This window comes from Telopea speciosissima, chromosome 4, assembly GCF_018873765.1.
Source record: "Telopea speciosissima isolate NSW1024214 ecotype Mountain lineage chromosome 4, Tspe_v1, whole genome shotgun sequence".
Classification (NCBI taxonomy): Eukaryota; Viridiplantae; Streptophyta; class Magnoliopsida; order Proteales; family Proteaceae; genus Telopea; species Telopea speciosissima.
In genome coordinates, this window is record NC_057919.1 from 15023766 (window position 1) to 15047523 (window position 23758).

The 23758-nt window shown below is 38.3% G+C and overlaps 2 protein-coding genes across 5 annotated transcripts; one reads left to right on the plus strand and one right to left on the minus strand.

Annotated features, from left to right (window-relative positions):
• The first annotated feature begins 720 nt into the window (after nucleotides 1-720).
• Nucleotides 721-9442, plus strand: LOC122658523 (deSI-like protein At4g17486). 4 transcript variants are annotated; one of them, XM_043853524.1, is made up of 5 exons: nucleotides 721-945; nucleotides 2469-2736; nucleotides 5750-6037; nucleotides 9179-9374; nucleotides 9411-9442. In XM_043853524.1, the coding sequence occupies exons 2-5, from the start codon at nucleotides 2526-2528 to the stop codon at nucleotides 9412-9414; spliced, it is 699 nt and encodes a 232-aa protein (XP_043709459.1). In that variant the 5' UTR covers nucleotides 721-945; nucleotides 2469-2525; the 3' UTR covers nucleotides 9415-9442. The 4 variants fall into 4 exon arrangements, with proteins under 4 accessions (XP_043709459.1, XP_043709455.1, XP_043709456.1 ...); XM_043853520.1 differs by having other exon boundaries at nucleotides 721-944; nucleotides 2478-2736; XM_043853521.1 differs by having other exon boundaries at nucleotides 721-944; nucleotides 2478-2736; nucleotides 9179-9341; nucleotides 9378-9442.
• A 4062-nt stretch (nucleotides 9443-13504) lies between these two features.
• On the minus strand, nucleotides 13505-15475 carry LOC122658524 (homeobox-leucine zipper protein ATHB-40-like). Its single transcript, XM_043853525.1, has 3 exons — nucleotides 15391-15475; nucleotides 14965-15275; nucleotides 13505-13879 (listed from the first exon to the last, which is right to left on the minus strand). The coding sequence occupies exons 1-3, from the start codon at nucleotides 15458-15460 to the stop codon at nucleotides 13658-13660; spliced, it is 603 nt and encodes a 200-aa protein (XP_043709460.1). The 5' UTR covers nucleotides 15461-15475; the 3' UTR covers nucleotides 13505-13657.
• Between the last annotated feature and the right edge of the window lie 8283 nt (nucleotides 15476-23758).

Sequence of the window (23758 nt, forward strand, 5' to 3'; positions counted from 1 at the left end):
CTGGCCACGTGCCAGGGTGTGTGCTAGCCAACCCAGCTGTTAGATGCTTCATTGGGCACTCATTAGGCGATCTCCTCAATGAAGAGGATCCCAATCCCTGTTTTGATGACTACAAATTTATTCGGAACCAAACCGTAGGGGTCTTGAATCTTGATTCTGAATCAACCTGGTTCAATTGACCGGTCTAGTTTCAATCAACCTGGTTCAATAACAGGTCATAAACTGTGGTTGCCCACTTGCCTCTGATTCTCTATTTATACTTTTCTGGTAGCACTATTGACTAATTATAAACCAAATCAATCATTGGAAGCACAATAGAATGAAGAAGGCAAATTATAGCTAATTGTGGGTTCGTTCACCCCTCCCTGAGAGCGTGAGACCTTCTGGCTACAGCCTACAGGTCACTAAACAGGCTGTTAGCACCAGAAAAAGAAATAAAGAATTTATAGGAGAGAAACTCAGGGGAGGGTTGGGGAAAAGGTTTTAATAGATAATATTGAGGGTGTTGGATCCCTGCATTTGTCACGAACTTGCAGGTGAGATTCTTGAAATACATAAAATACCCACAAAATCTTTTTCCCAAATTTAAATACCAGTTCAAAATTTTTTTTTTTCTGCGTGGAATTATTAAGAAATGTTAAACGAAGACAGAGAGCTTTTCTGAAAAGGAAAAGTCTCGTCCTTGCAATTAAGCAGTGGAGATAAAAATATGTGATATAGGACTTGTGAAGGGGAGAATCTTGGCATTTATTTTTACTTTTTTTTTTTTTGGTGGTGTTTTTAGGAGTTCTGTTTTCTGGATTCCGTTTCCGGTTCATGTAGAAATGCAGGGGTTCTGGGCACCGCTTGGTCTCTCAAAGATGGGATTCCAGTGTGGAAGATAGCGGTGTTAGATGGTGGTTGAATGCCTTTTTCTTGGGCTCTGATGAAGTTTTTCTCAACTGGTGAGTGGGTTTCTTTTGTTTCTAATCAGATTTAGTGGGTTATGGTTATTTTCTCAAGTCTGTTCATTTGTTATTTTCCTTTCCATGGAGAGGCATTGTATTAATACTTCTCCTTTCCCCTCCTTGAATGTTGTTTTCCTTAATTTTGCTCTTTATTTTCTTGTAATTGTAATTGGTTTGGACTGGTTGCTTTTCTTTGGGCCCTTTGATTGTGGTATGCGGATCTGTTTGATTTGTTATGTTAAAAGGAGCAATCTTGTTTCTAATTATTTTCTATACGAGCTTCCTGAGCGTAGTCTGCAAATTGTTACTAATTCTTCTTCTTCTATTTTTATTGTGTGTGATATCTGCTCATTTTGTTATTAATTTATTGTTATTGTTATGTGGGTAGTAACTCCTTGCTTTTCTTTTCTCCTGTTCTTGACAAAATGCGGGTAATACAGCGAAGTTCTTCCCTTTTATTTTTTACTGATTTTCTTATGTTTAAGAATTTAATTTGTAATAAACCCTTTTTGCTCTTTCTTCTTCCCCTTTTATACAAAGTACAAAATACAATTATTCTGTTGAGGAATTTTTGTTTCTTTTGTTCCTGCTTTCTGTGTTAGAAGAGTGCTGAACGTTGACATTTCCAAATTATTGTTTGTTCCTTAGAAATGCATTTCTGATATGGTCATTAAGTGTAGCAAAATTCTTCTGTTTGCCAATGTTGAGCTTGAGTATGTACTTTACCAAAAAAAGAGTATATACTTTTCCACGTTTAGAAAACCTTTTACCATAAAGATTGGGTAACAGTCTAGTGATTCTAAAATGAAATATCCAAATCATAAAATATGGATTTTCAAAGAATAAAATAAGATCCTAGTTGCAAAAGAATCCACAAGAGGAGGGGAAAATTAAATCTCCAAATCATAATGTGGATCTTCAGAGAATGAAAATCTGTTTCTAATTACAAAAGAATTTGCTAGAGAGAGATGGGCTATGTGTTTCTCCATAGGACTGGAAGTCAGCTTACAAATCACTGTGGAAGAGGGATCCTCAACCAACCTTCAATCACTAGATGAATTTAGGAGACATCAAGAGCCCTAGTACAAAGATGTGAGGTTCGAGCCTTGTGTAAACATAATCACCCAGGACAATGGGGCCCTAGTAGAGAAGAACTGTTCTCTTTGCTCTATCTAATGAATACCATCCGATGATGGGGGAACATTGGCTTCTCGGAATTTGAGATTTGTTGAGTTTGAAATCCCATATTCACTTAAACTTTTGATACTTCTATCAATATTTGTTGAATGTGAAGGGGATTGAGAGATTGAGGAAATACCATTGTCTTCTGAATTGTGTGGTTTCTCAGAATATTGGGAATTCATTTATTAGTTCTTAATTAATCATAAGATTGTTTATTCAGATTAAAATTAAGCCCTTGAAGTTTTGCATGTTCTTTCTTTTGCCTTGCCTTTTTCTCCAGAATTTTCATTGTCATTGTTTGTGTATGAAAAAGATGGCTAATGTTTTTCTTTATCCAAATATATGCAGGTTGGAATTGGGCATTGACCAATTCCTGGTTTCACCAATAAAGGAAACATGAAATCAGGATCCAAAAAGGGCTGTAATTCCATCATGCCTCTTCATTTGAAAGGCAAAGCAGCCACCCGTTTTAGCATGTTCTCAAAAGTGAAGCCGGAAAGCTTTGGTCCAGGCAACACCCCTGTTTTTCTTAATGTGTATGACTTGACACCCATGAATGACTATTTCTATTGGGCAGGCCTGGGGATCTTTCACTCTGGCGTGGAAGGTAATTCTGGACAACTTCATGCATCTTAGATCTTCTGTTTTAGTTTTTGGGAAGAGATTATTCCTTCTGTTTTAGATTGTTCTAATTTGATTTCAGTGTGCTGCAATCTTGGGATTCTAACTTATTGTATATTTATTTATGGACAGAAAATTACAATAAGGGAAACAGATATATGATTCTTAGAGATAAACATATCACCTCTTTTATAGCCCTCATATGGACCCAAGATGTATTTAAATAAAGAAAGAATACCAAAAGATCATTTTTATTCTTTGTGCACCTATCAACAATGACAACTTCCTTAACAAGCTTGAACTGTTTCTGCAAAATCTAGGAGATCCCATGACTGAGTTCTGATCACAAAATGAGGCTAGTGTAAATGGGAAGGTCCCTTAGAGGTTCTTTATTATTTGTCCTTGTTCTCTTGCTAGTTGTGGGAGGCTGCTGCCTTTGGTGGTCTATGATTTGTTGTTTGTTCAAATGAAGTTAGTTATTTGCCAAGGAAAAAGATTTTCGTATGAATCGTATCACTTTAAGCTGCTTTCATTCACTTCTAATTATTAGGGGTTTGGGTAAAAGCTTATGTTAGGCAGTTTCACTTTTCTAACTTTAAGTTTCTTTGCATTTTTTGAATTCTAATTGAATAAGTTTATGATAACCAAGTTTATGAGTTAACTTCCTATATAAGAAGTCTAGTTAGGTGAGAATTCTAGAATTAGAAGGGAACATTCAGGCCTCCATCTATACATGTGATTGCTTCCTTTCATAATTTAATGGATTTGATGAAATTTTCAGTCAAATTGAGAACTCCCTCAACTTTAGAAGTGTGATTGCTTCAACGTTATTGTATAGAAGTGCTAGCCATACACATGGGGTGCACCCTTCCCCTAAAGGTCCTTTACATGGGCCGGGCCTTCTTCCATGGCCCACCTAATTTTGCAATGCGGCAAACCGAGCAAGACGCTGCTGCAGGATTGGTCGTCTATCTATCTCACCATTCAATGACGGCGGTGGAATGCCCTTCTTTCTTACGGCTCGTTACCGCAGCGCTCGTTCACTCCAAGTGTAGTGTCTTTTTCAACCAGTAGTGTATCAGCTCTGGCATTATTGAACGAAAGGATGCCGGGTCGGTCAATTGCATTAGGTAGGAGATGCAGGACCTGTCAACACCGCAAGTGCATTCGAAGTAAGTGGCAATGCCAAGTATAATCTGATTGCCCCCTCCCCAATTTGTTTTCAACCTATTTTCACAAGTAGCCTACTTTCCAGAAGACTTTTAGAGCTTTATCATGGTTGTTCGCATGCATTCATCTCAAAAGAAAGGGAAGAGAGGGAAGGCCTCTTTGTATCTGGCCCTTGGGTACGCTTTACAGGTTCAAATCCTGTATCTTTCAATTTCTCCAAGTGGCCAACTTCATTGACTCAAGCTTGACTGACATGCAGGTGGGGGATCCTAAGCCCTACCTACCCACAGAATTTGGGCCCTAACCGATCTGCCATGTGATAGATATTAGGGCTACCTAGGAAGGCCTCTCTAGGTGAACCATGCAAGAACCCAAGCCCTTATTCATATATTACATCATTCGCAAAATTCAACTCAACAAGGCCTTGTCCGGTTGGCCGCAAGAATGTTCTTCTGTTGTTCTGCCTTATCTAGGGTGTATCTTCTGTTAGATCTTAAGTCTCATTTTCTTCTGCATACCTTGATGCATGTCCTTATGGCCTTCCCCTTGTTTTCCATCTTCTTTCATTGCATCACCCCTTTACTGATGCTTAATGGTTTGTTGGATATGATGGGACCATTTCAATTGAATCTCCCTCATCTTGGCACCTATTGGTGATACCTTTCTGATATTTCTATTGATTCATCCTAACATCCTCATCTGTTCTCGTTCTGCATTTGTAGTCTTTCTTGATTGCGAGTGTTTTTGTCTTGAAGCATGGCTGGTCTATTGCTGTCTTAAAAATTCTCTTATATTTTAACGTTATGCTCCTATCATAAAGCATTGTAGAAGCACCTCTGTACTTCTGCTATCCCGTTCGAATTCTATAGGCAGTGTCCTCTTCAATATCTTACATGGTTTCTCCTTATAGGAGGAAAAGAAAGAACAAATGGAAAAGAGAAAAAAGATTAAGGGAGAGTGTTTCCTGTCTGGGAGCGTACGCTTCACCGGCAGGAAACACCCACTCACAGCCCCCCTTTGGTATAATTAAAGCGGGACAGGGAGGTCATTACACGGGGAAGGAAAGAGATAGACACAGCTGTCCAGGAGCATAGGGTACGCTCCTGGACAGAAAACATTGTCCCAAAGGTTAAATATGCATGTGTGTGCTTGTTTAGCTATGAAGGGATGCTATATATCCAAATCAATTGGTCCCTTTGACATGTGATTCACTGGTTTGGAATACTCTGCCCATGTTAACCTCTATCTCTCATGTGTCTGATGTTTCCATTTATGAACAACAATGTGGTCAATTTTTTTCCCCAAATAAAAAGGTGATAAATGAGATCTCTTCATGCCATGTGTGAGGTTTCTTTCGCTTGCTACCTCAGCGGCCATGTGTGAGGTTTCTGGTTCTTCCTTACGATGGGTAGCAAGAAAACCAGTGTCCATGTGTATCTTGTTATTATGTAGTTTCTGAAAGTTTAGGTCATCATTTAATGATTCTTTACTGCTTATCTTTTCTTTTTCACACTTTCTTTTTGTTAATAAGAATTAAATATATTTCATTATTTAATTATTTTTCATTTGGCTAGCTTGTTATATTGCTTTCTATGTAGAATACTATTGGGTGTCTCCGGCTGAAATTTTAAATAAGTTAATGTTTTGTTTTCTTAATGTTGCACCGGTGTGCGGGTTTTGAAATAGATAGATGAAGTTGTGTATTGAGTGGAAGATTAGGAAATTATTTAAATGTAGCCTCTACTTTTCAATATTCATAGTCTGTTGTACTATAAAACTTAAGCAGGAAGAATGATAGACTTGCACCTAATGATCATTCTTGTTTACAGTTCATGGTGTTGAATATGCCTTTGGGGCTCATGACTACCCAACAAGTGGTGTCTTTGAAGTTGATCCTCGGCAGTGCCCTGGCTTCAAGTTTAGGAAGTCAATATTCATGGGTACGACATGCATGGATCCCATTCAGGTTAGGGAGTTCATGGAACATCACTCTGAAAATTACAACGGTGATACTTATCACTTGATTGGTAAGAACTGCAACCATTTTTGCAAAGATATCTGCTACAAGCTGACAGGGAGCAAAATTCCCAAATGGGTAAATCGACTTGCAAGAATAGGTATTTATTGATGAATTTCCTCAACTGGCCATAAGCTGATTGTAGTTGCATTGTTTGACTTTGAAATAGATTTTTGATTCTCTAATAACTTTTGGTTTGCACTGTTGTGTCGGTTTACACCGATGGTCACCCAACCTGTGATGCATTTCCATGGCTACTTCATGGAACTGTCTTACTTTTGATATGCAATATTCTTTAGCAATGTGCAAGTCTATCATAAGATAGAATATCCTTTGTGGGGAACTTTTGCAGCGCCTGTGGGGAGAACCATTAAGGAAAATCAACAACTCCATTTCTCTTCCAGGCTCTCTCCAGTCGAGCTGAAATTGGTGCATAGCAACATTTAGTGTCTAAAAAATTGTATGTGACAATCCCATGTGTATTTTAGGGACTCTCAGCTACCCTGTTTCTGGTCCTGATCGAAGCTCAGGTCAAATTGTGTTATATATATTTTTTGGTGGGGTGGGGGAGGGAGGGGGCTTTAAGGGGCAGCTGCATGGGTTTAGTAAGGAATTGGTTGTAGCCATGAGTTAATAAGAAAAAAGGGTGAGCCCACGTGGAAAAAGTATTCCAAGTGGGTCATTTTAGAGGGCCTCTTCTTACTTTTATAGAGCCCTCATGAGGAGCTGATGTAGTCATTCCTGCTGTTGGATAGATAGGGGGACCCATTGCATTGACTGCATGTCAAAATTTCATGGCTCAATTATATGGTCCACATGCAGTTACTTTCCCCCTCATATTTTCATCTGTTAAAACCATTATTTAGTTTTTCGAACTTAAGTTTCAACCATTCTTTGGAGCTCCCCCCCCCCACCCCCCCCAAAAAAAAAAAAAAAAAAAAAAAAACCTTTTCTGTATGGTGGCTTGAAACTTGTGTATGAGTAGAGGTTGACATGGCTGATGTTGTTTTGCTGCTATGCTTTTAAATAGAAGCTCTATTTAGGTCCATTTTTGCTGTTTGGCTAGACATTCGGCCCCCTTTCTTTGTGTATTGCACTTTTTGATGAGTTCCACTAACCTGTTAGAAGAGGTTTAGCAAACAAACCAATAGGACAGAATCACAGTGACCCAAATTTGGAGAACAATAGGGCAGAAATAGAGAAGATCAATAACTAAAGAGCCAGCCAACCAATGTGGCTGAAAAACTGGTCAAAGGCTGGCCTAAATCTGCTGAACTTGTGGCCAAAATATCATCAAGAACCGATGGTTAGATGATGAGTAATGAAGTTGGACATAAAATTGCAACTGTCTAAAACATGAATAAATTCCAGTTTCCAGATCTGATGAACCTGCACTTTTGGACAAATGTAGCCCCAATAGAGAAGAACAACATATCAAAAATTGGGTTGACCCAAGGGCTGAACTTGTTGGAATCCTTGATGGAAGTCTGAGATCACAAGTGGACAGAAACTACTGATGCAAGGACTGAAACTGAGGAATAGAACTTGCAGAACATGGGGGGAGTAATCACTGAACTAAATCACAGAGATGGAAACAAAGGTGATAGAATCGAACCCACAGAAGGAGAGTTTCAGATTACCTTGACAGTCAGCCACGCATACACCATGCAGCTTGCTGAAACTGAAGTAAAGATGAACGGAAAGGGAAAAGAGAGGGAAGGGATATGACCTGGCTTCACCACCAAGGCCTGCGCGGGCGGGGGGGTGGGGTGGGTGGGTGGGGGGCTTCAACACCTTGGGTTTTCTGCTGAATCACCACCGTAGCATGCATCTCACATAGTGGACTATCCAAAGCCGTAGAGCTTGTACTCCCTTGCTTGTATTTATAATATGGGGAAGAGTTCTCTGTGGAGGAGCGTGGCACCTACGCGCATGCTGGAGCCAATGGGAGCACACGCAGGGCATCAACAGGGTGGTCATTTCACCCCCCTCTGTGTCTGGGCGCAAGGCGCACACTCCTCCACAGAAAACTTTCTTCCTAATAATATATCAATGCTTGCTACAAAAGTTGGTAACGCCATGTGTAGAAGAGTACATAGCTTCCAAGTAATTTAAAAAATAGTAACCCTTCTAAGGGGAAATCAAATAACTACTATACCAATAAAGAAAGTATCAAAATAGCAACTACTAAAGATCTATTGACTGTAACAAGAACCATTACAAAAATAGAAACTAAAGTAGTAGTAACTACTAATAGAATATTCGAGCAACTTGTCTTCACACCAGGGCCTGCATATTACTTCTAGAACGAGAACCAAAAACATGGATCACTGTAGGGCCTGTCTTTAAATCATACGCTCACTGTTGGGCCTGGTTCATCTTCTTGGACTGAACTACATCACTTTTCTTCTGTTAGCTTATTTTGCCATCTTACATTATTAGCTTGATTTATTTTACTTTGCCTGGTAAAAGACCCATCATCAAAATCAGCTATGCTTTAGGATACACCTTCATGCTTTACCAGAATGTCATTTTATCTGTTCTTAGTAAATGTAAGGAACCTCCACGGCCCTCCATTTACACCCCCCCCCGCGGCAAACCAAAAAAAAAAAAAGCGACCCTGCGCTGGATGTGCTGGTGGCTTCTCATATCAGCAGAGATAGGAAAACTATGGGGTCTAGAAATTCTCATAAACCAATTATGATCTTGAATGTTTCTATACAGGCATACAACGGATCCATTACTCTCCAGGGAACTAAATAAAGGGAAAAAGAACTGTCTGGGAGTGTGGCCTACACCAGCACTCCCATGAGTCTATCTCTCTCTCTCTTCCCTATATGAAAAAACATCTATGCCCCCTTGTTTTAAGGAGGAGAGAGATAGACACATGGGAGTGCTGGCGTAGGCTACACTCCCGGACAGAAAACTGCTTTCCATAAATAAATTAGACAGATGGTTGTGGATCTTCTGGTTTTTTTCTTATCTTTTTATTTTCTTATATTTGTTTTTGGGGGGGAGGGGGAAGTGGAGTTTGTTGCAAATGAACTGAACATTATGTGTTCCCAATGCCCTGCCTGTTACATTATTGATAAGCCTGTCTTCACAAAAGTGTTCCCAATGCCCTGCCTATTATATTATTGATAAGCATGTCTTCACTGTTTTGTGATAATTCACATCCCCCTATGCTTTCCGACCAATAAATTTTAAATCGCATTTTATGTTTATTGGAGTGTTTCTATAGGGTCAGTCTGCAACTGCATACTCCCTGAGGCCCTTAAGGTATCTGCTGTGTGTCATGACCCCACCAATTATGAAGGATATGCAAGTGAGAAGAAAAGACTGAAAAATGCCTTCAGTTGCTTGTCTTCAATCTCAATTGGGCAGAGACAACCATCATGGGAATTGAGAAGATCCAACAACAATTCATTGAAAGAAAGGTGAAGAAGATCCAACAACAACTCATTGAAAGAAAGGTGAAGAAGCACAATCTCTCATGTTCAACTGCCAAAAAGGATTTCGACAATCTTTCCTGTAAGAATTTGTAGGAGTGTTTCCAGGGCTTTCTGTCATTAAGTGTGGTTCCCCAGCTCCTCTTGAAAAGGATGTTGTTTTGTATATGTCAATACTAGAAATTGGTTTTGCTTTTGTTGCTATGCTATCCTATATTTCTGGAGTGATTTGCATTTGCCATTGCAGCAGAGCTTGTTAGCAGAATGACTTGTTTTCTTTGTTCCTCAGGGGTTGTTTGGTTATTATGTGGTAAAAGTAATGGAAAGTTTTAAAATCATTACCACAGTTAATATTGTTTTAATTCTACAAAACTTCACATCTAACCAAATGACCCCATAGACTCTGTTTTAATGTAAAATGTTGGAAGCTAAGAAAAAAGTCAGAAAGAAAGAAAGAACTCCAAAAAACCTGAGAACCTGATAACGTTCGGAAGGATGTAATTGTAAAATCACCTACTTTCTACCAAATAGTATAAATCAGTAAGTGTCATCTCCCATGGAGGAAAAAAAGTTGACACATCAGTTAGCCAGGATTTAAGCTTAGCTATCTTACATTGCTGCACAGAGTTATGGTGAATTTTTGTGTGCTCTACTACTAGTTCAACCTTTGTCATTTTGAGAAGGGTAGGGGGAGGGATTTCTTCCTCTGTCAAGCTTGGTTCAAATTTAATGGTTGGCTGTTTTCAAGGAGCGTACAAAATGCAAAAATCAAGGGATTATTACAAGGGCTATAAGAAAAGCGGAAACAAGAATGGGAGGAGATAGAAGTTTGGACTGATTGTAAAGACACGATGGATCACTGGATTGGCTCTCGCAGAACAACAAGAAAGGGTGGCAATGGGATCTATTTTATTTTGTTGATTTACAAATACTTAGTTCCTTTAAGTCTGTAAATATGATAAAATAGGATAGATTGGTGGTATCGGTTGCACATGATCGTGCTAGGAAGGCTAGGATTAACAAATTAAATTGTTGTGTACAGGAAGTATGCTTCCTTTGGCTGTCTTAAATGGGAAGTAGTTTTTCTGTCCAGGAGTGTGACCTACGTCAGAACTCTTCCCATGTGTCTATCTCTCTCCTCGTCAAAACAAGGGGGGTAGAGGTGTCTTTTCATATGAAGAGGAGAGAAATAGACTCATGAGAGTGCTGGAGTAGGCCACACTCTCGGACAGAGTTCTTTTTCCCGCTTTAAGTATAGTTTATTTTTTAATCCCAATAATAATAATAATAATAATAATGGTTGGCTGTAGGTTTAATTGAATGAGTGGTTTGCATCTCTTACCTCTCTACCTCATGCTTTTTCTTCTTAAACATGCGTAATGAAACTTGGAAGAGATGTTAACTTTGCTATTCTTGGAAATTAACCCCCCAGCTGGCAATTTCTGGCCACCCTTGTCCGAAGGGATGCATGAATTTGGTGTATGGGCCTAAGGGTGAGACTGGCTTTAGATCTTTCTTATTTTATCTGCTGCTGTGCCAGGCTTGGCTTGGGCTTTCATCCTTTTGGCTCAGCCGGTGCCAACCCAGTGTTTATTTAGTGTTTTTTGTGTATTTTATACAAAAAGAAGGGCAAGAGTTTTCTGTGTGAGGAGCCTGGCCCCTGCGCATGTACGGGGTCTATGTGAACGCATGCGGAAGCATCATTGGAGCGGGATTTCTGCCTTTCACTGAGAGCGTGATGGTCATTTCATCTCCCATTGTGTCTGGGTGTGTGTGGTCGCTCCCCCACATGAAACTTTTCTCTCAAAAAAAAATAAGAGAAGTTTCTCGGGACAGTTAATCCACCATGGATTCTATGGATTGAATGCTTAGTTGTGTCATATGGCATGTCATGTGGACATGTAGAATTCAAGTCCCCTGCTTGCTTATCAAGTTCAGCCCCAAAGGATGAGTTGATCAAATGGCAAAATAAAGCATTGAAAAATATACAAAGAGGGGGTGTATACAATGCTTGGAATGACGAACGTATGAACACGCACACGAGAATTGGATATAGGAGATGTAAATGGATAACTGAAAATCCGCATCCGTATCCATTTAGGGACATTAGTATTCTTTTAGAGATATCCGAAAAAAAATCCGAATACTCCGATAAAAATCCGTTTAGAAAAAAAAAGTAGAATATTTAATAATAAAAAATTAAGTAAATAATAATCTTAAGGGTTTCTGAAGATTCAACAGGTTCTAGAATATGACAAAAAGAGTATCATGTTCCAAGAGATATGGATTGAGAGTGGATTGTATCCGCTAGGGGCAGGAAGATTTGGATTACACAAGGCAGAGATGTAAATGGATGGTTCAAAATCCGAATCCACCCAAATCCATTTAGAGTTATCTATATTCGACCAGAAAATATTTGGATCCGAGCCGAATCCGATCCCTATACATCCCTAGACGGCCTCCATAAATTTTGATTCGAATTGGATTACAATTAAACCCAAAATCGACCGAATCTCTAGAAATAAGAATTAGGGATAAAAAATATCTTCACAAATTTGAGATAGGATTTTAATTTACCTAAAACAAATCAGATGACATAATCTGCTTGACCCATTGACTCAAGATTAACTTATAATCGGCCTGACATGTTTGGTAAAATTGATCTACTCTGATACAATTAATAAAAGAGTCAAAATTAGGGGTGAGGCAATTGACACGCGTCAACCTGATCCATTGCAAACCCTTATAACATCTCATGCATATTTCAAAAAAAGAATCCTTGCGTCTTTATGTAACGTAGCAATTGGTACATTCCGGTACTTCTGCATGTGCACCTTCAGTTTTCTACTGCCGTAGTCTGTCCTCCTCTTGTGGTAAAGCTCCCAATCACAAGGTGGCAAAAAGCATTTAATCTTAAAGGTACCATGAAGTGTAACTTATAGAAAAATAAGATTACTCTGTTGAAAACGAATTCTAAAACGATGCAGAAAAGAATGAAAATCACAAACATCAATCACAAAATGAATACAAGGATTTGTGTAGTTCAGCAAGATTGTCTATGTCTATGGTGAGATGAGATCTGTTTCACTATCAATGGAAAATAGGGTTACAACTGCTCGTCCTCACATCCCTCTCAAATTTCGTTACAGAGAAAGAACTATCATTACATATTTATAATGAAATCCTATACAAGAATTTTACTGAAATACCCATTATAGTCCTTAAGAAATTTTTCCTTGAGACCTACAACCTCTTAACAGTCCTTCGGAATCAACCTACAAACCAAGCAATGGAATACAAAACATCGTACCCCCAACATACAACTGCTCGTCCTCACACCTCTCTTAGATTGATTGTAAAGAAAGAATCATCGTTACAAATTTATCACGAAACTCTATATAGGCACTAGGATCTCATAATTATAAAAACACTCTCTATTATCCAGTTTTTTTTTTTTTTAACTGAAGTACCCTTTGTTAAAAGTAGTAAACTAAAGGATATCCATCCTTTCTGCTTAAACCTCAAGATCATGATTGGTTTTGTGGCTGAATGCAATGAATGTAGGCTTATCCAAGCCATGTCCTTGTCTTCCTTCCCTTAAAAAAACAAACTATGGAAAGTTGAAGTAGTTGGGTGAGCCAGAGGGTGCATGGTGCATGTAGTTCTACATATGTATATAGAAACAAAGGATGCTATCTTCCAAATGGCAAAAATGGAGAAATCTCTGTGGCTCAGTTTATCCTTCAGTAATCATTCAATTTTGGATTCTTTTACTTTGTGATATATATTTTTTGGGAGAATATCCTCTGTGCCGCAGCGCAGGCTGTACCTAGGCACATGGGCCTGCCACTCAGGGAGGCAGAGTGATCGTTGCACCCACCCCTATGTGCCTGGGCGCAGCTTGTGCTACGGCACAAAGAACAACGTCCCATACTTTTTTGTGAGATACGACTGCTTCTTACCACAAAAGTGGGAGCTATAGAACCACATGCAAGTGAAGCCTTTCTAAGCAAAAGCTGTCCAATTAGTGTGGTGTTCTTAGTTCTTACAAGATCAAAAGTTCTTACATTATTCCTTTTTAGGGATTTGACATGTTAACAGACAAGAGAGAAGCTAGGAAGAGTGGAAGATGAAATTTATATTAATTAGTAGTAACAATTACATTATCAGACTAAACATAGAGAACTAAACTACCTAGATGATGATGATTCACACTAAAAGGTCAGATATTTACATTGATTAGAAGAAGAAATAAATAATATAATCACATATCAATACAAATTGGCCCACTCCATCCCATGACCATAACTGTTTTCAGGTGCATAAAATAGATTTTCGAATTCATTCACTCCAAATCCACCAAAAAACTGAGGATCAGCATCCATGGAGAAAGAAGAAGTACTAGGGCTTCCACTAGATACTCCGTCGGAACGCTCCGATAACCTCCGAATCTCATTCTTCGCCTCCGACAACTGATCCTTGAGCTTCAACATCTGCAAGTCCAACAAGAAATATTTACATTTCTTATTAGATTTGATCCAAGTCATACAATTTAATTTTAATCCCAAATTAATTAGTTTACTTAGCAATTCAATTCTTTAACATCCTTTAAAATGAGGAATCTTATCGATGGGACCACCAATTAGCGATGTCCACGTGCATGTGTATGACATTGTGCTAGTGTAATATTATGATAAATAAACCAAGACATGTTTTAAATTAGATAATACACAATGAGAGGAGAAAGAGGATATAAGTATATCCAATATAATGTCCCAAACCTTGCCACCTTAAGCAACTTTGGATTAGTTGTCACTAATCACCTTTGTTCCCCAGCTTAGTAAATGGCCTCTTTTCTTTAATTAGCATTTCTTTTGTTTTAGTGTTTCCTTAATTAATATGCCCCCAAAATCCCAAACACAACCCTTCCCCTATGGATCCCCTATCTTCCCCCTTCTCTATATCTTCCCAAGTCCCAACTTGCACGAGGAAACAAGTGCACCACTTTGTAGCACTAAGTAGCATTTCTTGAGAGAAGTGTGACATAAGAAATTAATAAATTGTTTTAGTGATGATGGGCTCCACACAACACTAAAACCTTCATCACAAAGTGCTTGTGCCCAATAACAACCAGCCACGTGTGATGATGATAATAAGAGAAATCAAACCCTACCATTAGATGCACCTAGCCCACATAAGAGATCGGATTAACAAGACCAAATCCCTAAGCCACTTTTTTTTTTTTAAAATCATTTCTCAACGTGAGAGAAATATGAAATGCAAGCTCTGGGGGACCATATACCCTTCCACGCGTCCTTTGGCCTTAGAGTCAGAATAGAGTGAAACTCTTAAGACTGTGTTTGGTATGCATTCTTGGAATGTATTCTTGGTGGATTTCACATTCTTCAATCATAAAAATACGTTTGAGAATGCAAATTGACCCAAAATGCATTCCAAGAATGCATACCAAACACACTTTGATCTAACGAAAGTGAACCCAAAAGATGAGAAATGCAAAGTAAAAAAGAGAGAAAGAGAGAGAGAGAGAGAGAGAGAGAGAGAGAGAGGAGGAAAAAACCTCAGCTTCAAGGCAACATTTCTCAACAATGACAGTTTCATGAGCAGACTTGAGTTTGGAGAATTCCTCTTCAAGTTGCTTGTTCTTCCAACGAGCCCTACGGTTTTGAAACCAAACAGCAACTTGTCTTGGGTCTAGTCCAAGCTCTATAGCCAAACGATCCTTCCTTCCAGACTCCAACTTATGTTCATTCCCAAAGTTCATCTCCAAAAGATTAACTTGCTCTGCACTTAACTTCCTTTTCTTAAAACCCATGCTTGAAGCTTCTCCTCCTTTGTTCTTCTTTCTCCTTCGTCTTGGTTTCGTCTCTCCTAAACATAAAAATCCATCCCATACATCAAAGAACCAATTAAAGATTAATGGTGAAACAACAACTACAAATTTCAATAAAACTGGTTATAATTAACCAGTAATTAAGTAACCAACCTACAGCAGGAGCTGCTACTGGATTGTACAAGAAACCTGTAGGGTAGAGTGAAGGAGAGATTAGAAGCATTTGATCTTCTCCTTGATGAGTCATTCTCTTCTAAGCTTTTCTTTCTCTGTGTTTCTGAATTTTCAAGCAAGACTTTCTTACATAAGAAGCTCTCCGGGTGGTTTTTACTGTTTCTACTTAAAACTTTTTTTTTTGGTCTTTTTTTTCTGAGTGGGAAAGAAGAAAGACCAAAAAGAGATTGAAAGGAGTGAAGGGGTTTAGAGGGAGTGGATCGATGTCGAGGAAAAGAGGACATTGAGAGGCTTATTTATAATGTCTGAGTTCCAAAATCACCCTTGGTTTTTGTGTAATTATCATCTGTGTAGCCTTTCTATGTTTGAACCTTTTAGATGATGATAATCAAGAACTGAATCCATCAACTTATATCATCAAAGAATGGAAAGCCGTCTTAAACTTGAAAAGGGCCCGCAGCCAACCTCTAAGGCAAAGGACCCACAATACAAGGGGAGGATAATCTGGTCATTTTGTTCCATTATCACACATTCTAATTAAGATTTTTTGTTTTTTTTTTTTTTTGGGGGGGGAGGGGACCCACAGTTGGTTTCACTAAGCCTTTGAAATTGGATTCGCTCTCCTTTATACACCAGACAGTGTCAATCCAGGGTCAGTTTGGGTAGGTTTCAGTATGGGAATGGTGAATCTGAAACCAGACCAATAAGAAAAGTTGGTTCGGACCTTCGTTTTGGTCCGATTTGAATTTGTTTTCATATACATATTTATACAAAATTATGGAAAAAACTGTCTTTTATAATGGGTTTTGAGTTGTTATCAGTTTCTTATTAGAGTAGACTGGTTTGATTTTGAATTTAGTCTGATATTGAGCTGGTTTCAATGTTAGAATCTTTCGATTTCTGGTGTGGATCGAATCAATTTCGGGATGATAATATCTCAATCCAAAACCAACCCAATAAGACCTCGATTCAATTTGTTCTAGGCCATTTTGTTTGGTTTAGGCTGGACCTTGAACCGATCTTTTTTTACCCTATAACGGTAGGGAAAATGGAAAATAGAAATTTTATAGTCTACATCAGATGATAACAATTTAAAAGAACCATACATGGTTACATAGAGAATTTTCTAATTAAATACATTTCACACACTCATGCATAGAGTGAAAATTCTACACAAACAAAACGAAAAAGAGAATGAAAATGTTCACAACAAAAAAGAGAAGAGAGTGACAAGGAAACTTATATTATTACCCGAAAAAGGAAAAGAAAAGGATACTTGTAAAAGTGTAAAATGGTAAGAGACGTAAAAGAGAGGGACTATTTGGTGAAGGGTAGTTTGGGGATTAGAGAGGGAATGGATAGGATGACGTGGGTGTTGAGGTAATCACGCGAATATAAGGAAATGATGGGAGAGAAAAGAGAGTCGAAATGAATATAAAATTGGAAGAAGGGGTTGAGAGGGGGGGGGGGGGACCTTTATTGACTAAAACACTCAAGGGAGGGAGTAAAGCTCGGCGTGGGCAAGAACCACGGAATTTTATAAACCCTAATTAAGTAGGGTTAGGATCCCAAAGAAACCCCTTAAAAAAAATTATAAACCTTCTTAAAGAAACCCTTAAACCATCTTGGAATTCTCAAACAATGACGTACCAATGCCTCTGGATTTGGGATTCCTTTTGCGGGTCCTAATCCAACACTGCCGTTACCAAATTTCCACTGTCGTGTTGATTTGGTCTCTCTTTATCTAACTTGATTTGATTTGGGTTTTTCTTGGATTTCTTTCTTTCCTCCCTACCTTCCTTCCTTCCTCCCCCATATGTATTTCTCATGTTCATATTCTGGGCCTTCTTAGCTTAAGCTTTGCTTTGAAACCTACCTGCCTAGCTTCTGTTTGAGTAAATGTGTGTGTGGCTCGAGATTTGGAGATTAGAGGAGGATCTGTTTCTTGGTCAAGAATATATTAGAGTAGTATATATCAAGAAAGCTTGATCCTCAGCATCAAGCCACCACCACCCCCAACAGGGTAGTGTTTGGGTACAGAGATTTCCTTAACAGGATCCAAATAAGATCAAGCTTAGCTGGTAATTGATGGTATTTTGTTCAATGGTTGGAACCCATAAAATTAGAACAGTCAAAGAAGGTCCAATTGAAGTGGAAATATCATCTAATGATATCCTGGACCCATTCCGACAGGTGGACCCGTTTCCAAATGGTGATAGTTCTGAGTCACTCCAAATGGGTCAATTTCATTCTTCTGGGCTAGAAGTTGGAGAGCTATGACTTCTGGAAAACCAACCAATGGGTTGATGAGAGAGTCTTTTATTATAAAAGACAGTAAGAAAACAAAGAAAACTTCCACGCCATGGGAACATCACATGGTGATGGGATTTCAAAACTCTTAAAAGCAATAGTTACGCGTCAACACCCCATCCCCAAATGCTTTGGGGACCGCTGTCCTTACAACCCTTCTCGTGCCACTCTCTGGTTGGACTCTTCGCGGCATTTCAGACCTGTCCACCAATCACAACAAAGCCTGAAACTTGTTAACGGTAGCCGCCACAATAGCTTACATTTTCATATTTACCTTTCCTTTGTAGTGTGTGACTTTACAAACTTGTTTGTCTTTCAGGTTGTCAGGTTCATAATTGATTAAAGCATGAACAAATGCCCAAGGGAGGAGCAGTAATGGACCCTTGTGTGGTAAGTAACTAGGGTTTTTTTTTTTTTGTGTGTAGGAGACACATCAAGGGTACTTGAAGGAAATTATGAACTGGGTCCATTTCAATTTTCAGGTACTTTGAACCCTGCCTAATCTTCTATCTCTATTTCTATTTGTAGCACCTGCCTTGTACAATTAAAACCCATTTCATATCTTGTTTGAGGTAACTATAGTAATGGGCTTATCTTCTTCTTTCTGTCTTACACATTTAGAGAGACTTTCTCCAACTGCCCATCTCTTTTTCTCTCTGTAAATTTTTTTACAAAGATGAGTAAAGTAGGCTTGACGTGTAGTGATAGTAGATTAACACGTGGAACCATTCCTAACCAACCTAAGAACATTCACTGAATTTAACCTGTAGAGAAGGATTCTCATTTATAGGGGTGTCAGTGTTCTGTCACATGTGAAAACAAAGAGTAGTGATTGGGTGTTGTGTTGTTTTAGAAAACCCTATTAATAATACCCTTTAGCACTATAGGGAGTATAGGGAGAAGCCTCAAAAGTCCTCATCTTTGCTGACCTCACCCCCATCAACCTCATTAGATAAGGGACAGTACCTAATTGGTTTCTATTGTAAGAGAAGTTCCCTCTAGTGGTTAAACCTATTAGGGGTTTTGTTTACTATTTAAGGGGTTTAAAGTAAAGAAGAAGGTGGTTAGAACGGATAAGGATGACATGATCATGAGAGAGAAAGAATGATTCCAGAAAGAAGTAATGGGAAATGGGAAGAAGCTTAACAAGGTTGACTATGTTGCCCAACTAAATGGAATACTTAGTAGTTTAATTAAGAAACAGAGTAAGATACAGGGGAAAGAGGATTTGAAGGAGATACGCATGGTTTAAGAGAGGATTGTGATTCCCTAGCTCTTCACATGCTATAGACTTAGACTTTATACAAATAATCACAACAATACCTTCATCATAGGGTTCTGATTATGGTATTAAATTAAGGTGATGTCATGTTTATCCCGACACTCTCACCTCTTGTTCCCCATCTTCCAACTTCTTCAGCTTCTTACCATTCTATCATGTAACCATGGATTCCGGTTCTACCCAAAAAAAGGCCATGGATTAAGGTTTCCTCCTCGTAACCACTATAGCTAATCAAATTTTACCTATTTGCTGGTGTTTTAATTAAATAGGATGTCAAAAGGTTGCCTGAACCGATCAAAATTGGTCTAAATCGAACCCGATATGAGCTTATTGGATCATGTTTTGGATTGGGGCTTTTGTGACACTGAGCCCAAATTGGACCGTATTGAATTGATCTTAAACAAGTAGACTGAAATCGATATAATCCGATAAGAAATCGATACCAACCTAAAATTCATTAAAAAAACACATATTTTCTTCTATACTTATGAATATGTTAACATGGTAAATTGAATCCGATCTGATAAGAGAAACCGAATCCAAATCGAAACTGGTGCATCCTTATTGGATCATGTTTTGGACTCACTCATCCTCGCACCAAAATCGGTCCAAACTGACTGAGTGACACCCCTAATTTTAAAACTAATTCAGAAATTTCATGGTAAATCGAATCCGATCCGATACCAAATCGATAAGATAAACATAACCTAAATCGAAACCAGTGCACCCTTATTGGAGTATGTTTTAGACTCACTCATCCTCACACTGAAACCAAACCAAAATCGATCCAAACCGACTGATTGACACCCCTAATTTTAAAACTAATTCTGCAATTTCAGCTTAGCACTCACTACTTTTACACTTAATTAAGCTTTTCTTTTTCTTTTTCAAATAAATTTTTTTTAATCAAAATTTCTCTAGGCATGTTATGTAGAAAATACTAGGTGGTTGATTAATTAAACTTCAATAATGCATTCCCATTAGACCAGGTGATTCCCTCTCTCTCCCATATTTGCTTGCATTGCATGTACTATATACTTATAATAATTAATATATAACTCTATATAGCCTGTACCATATGGGGATTCAAAGCAAGCAAGCAAGCCACTCACAACCCTGAAATAAAATAGGGATTAAGAAGCAAGCATTCTAATCCCCAAAAGAAACAGCAAAAGAGGAAAGGAAAGCCATTAGCTAGGGATGTGAGTGCGTCTTGAATTGAATTGGGATGGGAAACACAACCATGCCAGTGTTGCTGGTGCTGGTGCTGGTGCCCCCCAATGCGCGCTGGGGATTAGAATTTGTCTGTGCTCCTGTGACACTATTCCATATAGTGCCTTGTTCCCTCTATCCATAACTCATGCTTAATTAGTTATAATCTCTCTCTCTCTTTCTTTGTTAAATGAATCTTAAACCTTAAGTTATTGGACGAGGAATCCTACTTAGTTCATAACCCAATAACTCAAAAACCCAAAAAGATTTGAAACAGACCATGTAATTACGCCTTGATTTACGCCATGATTTTTGGTGGGATTTATATATGAGTGGTAATTAAGCACAAAATCCAAGAAGGGATTGCTAAGACCACCATTAATTTAACTATCCAATTAATTAAAATAGGAAATTTGCTTATAGTTAGACCATTAACTATATAATTAATTAATTAATAAAGGACACATATACGCAGCGCAGCCCACACATGACAACTACTTAGAAGAGAAGTGATCAGCTTCACCTAACCTCTACTCTACCCTCCTCCCAAGCAAATCCTACTAACCTATAAGATGGGATTCGGAGGATTCAAACTAGAAACATGGATTGGCTATAACATCTTCGTCAGAAACTACCTTCAACTTAGAAATTAATAAAATAGATAGATTTTTTTATTTTTTATTTTCTAAAGAAATCAAGTTTCACTAAAGCTAAAGTCCACATCTACAATATAATACCAAAAGTCACTAAAGCCAATTGTTCTGGATGGTTTCCAATAAGGACCACTGTGTGTGTGTGTGAGAGAGAGAGAGAGAGAGAGAGAGAGAGAGAGAGAGAATCTTAAGAAAGATTCTTAAGAGTAAATCGAATCAGGTAATTAAGTCTGGATATCTTTTGGTGGAATATTAAGAAAGATTCTTAAGAGTAAAAAGGGTTAATTTAGGAGAGTATAATTAGATAGCTAAATGAGATATATGGGTTTATACGTAGCGTGGGTGGATGGAGAATTTGGATCCTCTACTGCCAAGCTGTCCGGCAAGACCCTACTATCAAGACATAACAATGTGGTAAATGATCATCTTACCCCTATTTGAGCAATGGATTCGGGCAGGGGTAAGATAGTCATTCCTCGTCTTATTGTGTCTTGGTAGTAGGGTCCTACCGGGCAGCTCGATAGTAAAGGATCTGAATTAGTGGATGGATGGATGGAAAAAAAAACGAAAAAAAAAAGGAGTTGGGCATGTGTATGGTGGGGGGGAGGGGGGGGGGGGGTTCATTGACAGTACAAATTAAGGGTTTAAAAGTCAGTTAATTTCCTCGCATTCCAATTCGTCTTTCCTCTCTTCCAAGGTTGGAAAGGTAAAACTGCACATGACACTCACTTGCTCTTGTTCACTTTTCAAGACATTTCATGTTTCTAATTAAAAGCTATATTTGTGTCGAATGGAGCACCTTCCTCTTTAGGATTTCCTCCAAGTATTTTTAAAACAATACTGGGACCGGATCCTTTACCTGGATTCTACAATACTAGCTAATCAGCCGGTGTTGAGCAAGGGCATACTTTCTTTTTTTAAAAACAAAAAAATTTAACCCGAATGTCATCTGGGACTTGGGGAAGCCTTAAATTTTATTAAGATAAAAAGCCAATAAGAACAAGGGGGCCATAACCCATCTTGTCCTAATCCATGGAGAAAAAATCACTCTTAACTTGAAAATAAATCAGCGCGATCACCCTTTTTCATCACAATACTAAAAAACAAAATTACATACAAAAAATTGGAAGTCCAGCTTTGTCCTCCCAAATAATACGACAAATATCCTGAGGAATATCCTTATCGATCTGCAAAGAAGGTAGAGGAATTCAAAGATATACAAGAAGAATTAGTCAAGTAATTAATTGCCAGATTGCTTTTTGCTGGAGATGATTTTAGCAATTATTTTGTAAGAGAAGTTGCATAGACTGATCGGTCTACAGTGTGACATAAATTTAGTTAGGTGACTCCATTTTTGAAATAAGGACAATTAGGTGAGAAGAAGAGAAACTCCTAGGTAAAATTCTTCTTGCAAAGAAATCTTTCACCGCCACCCAAATACCATTTCTAATGGTGTCCTAACATGATATAAAAAAGTGCCCAGAGAAACCGTCTTGGACCTGGGACACTTCATTTCCTTAGATAAAGAAAATATTGCATCCCTAACCTCCTCCAATGTTGGGATTGATATAAGAAAAACATTGTCTTCTGCATTAACAACTGCGTGAATTGCCTCAAGCAAGGATGGGTCAGGTCAGATAGGCCCAAAAGAGAAAATGGCACTAATGTCCTTCACTGCTTCAGAGTTAACACCATCCGCTCCAAAAATCCACTCACCCTGGCAATCCTTAATTTTGTCTATATCACAGTTCTTCCGCTTGATGTTAACCACAACATGGAAGAATTTAGTATGTCTATCCCCTTCTTGAAGTCATTTGATTCTTGATTTTTCCTTCCAAAAAATTTCGTCTTGAAGAAGAGTTTGCTGCAAGTGGTTACGGGCAAGTTGAAGCTGGTTGAAAGATTTTTCAGAGGAATCCAATTCATACGCCACTTCTGCATAGGTAATCTTATCTTTAGCATCTTTGACATTTTGGTGGATGTTCCCAAAGACCTCTTTATTACAAAACTTGAGCCTTGCCCGAATATTTTTATTTAAAAAAAAAAAAAAGAACCTGGAGAGGAGTTCTCATGAAGGACGTAGACCATGCGTCTGAAACAAAATCTTTGAAATCAAGGTGGAAAAGCCATATCTGTTGAAATTTGAAAGAAAATGGTTTTTTGAAAATTGAAATGGCGCAACTAGATAGGGGAGTGATCCGAGCAAGATCTATTCAAATGGCGATCTTTGAAAAATTGAAATGTGGACAGCTAAATGTGATTTAAGAAAATCCTGTCTAATCTAGCCTTTACCATTCCTCTACCAGATTGTCCACTGGACCAGGTGAATAGACTACCTTCATAACATGCATCAATGAGAGCAACCCTATTAACAAAATCACTGAACTCTTCCGATGATGTCGCACACGCTGACCTTTCACCAGCCTTTTCCAAAGGAGATAAAATAGCATTGAAGTCCCCACAAACGGCCTAGGGAGAAGACATGGTTGAAAAAAAATTCAAGCCTTTTTCCATAAAATAAGCTTCTCTGAAACCATGCATAGAGCATGAACAAAGGTGACAATGAAGTCGTTACATGAACCCACCATCCTACAAGAAAGAGTAATGAACTGAGAGTAACTCCCCAACACCTCCACTTATAAATGATCTTTCCAGAACACCCAAATCCTATTACCACCATCGTTACCATTGAAAGAGCATTGATGCATTCCAATCTTTCTCATAATAGGAGGAGATTTGCTAAGAGGGATTTTCAGTTCAAAAATCGCCACTAAATCCATATTAGAAGACTTAACTATATATAATTTAATCGCCTAACAGTAGGCTTGTTTCCTATATCACTGCAATTCCAAAAGAGAAAATGAATAGGGAGTTACATTAAAATTAGGGT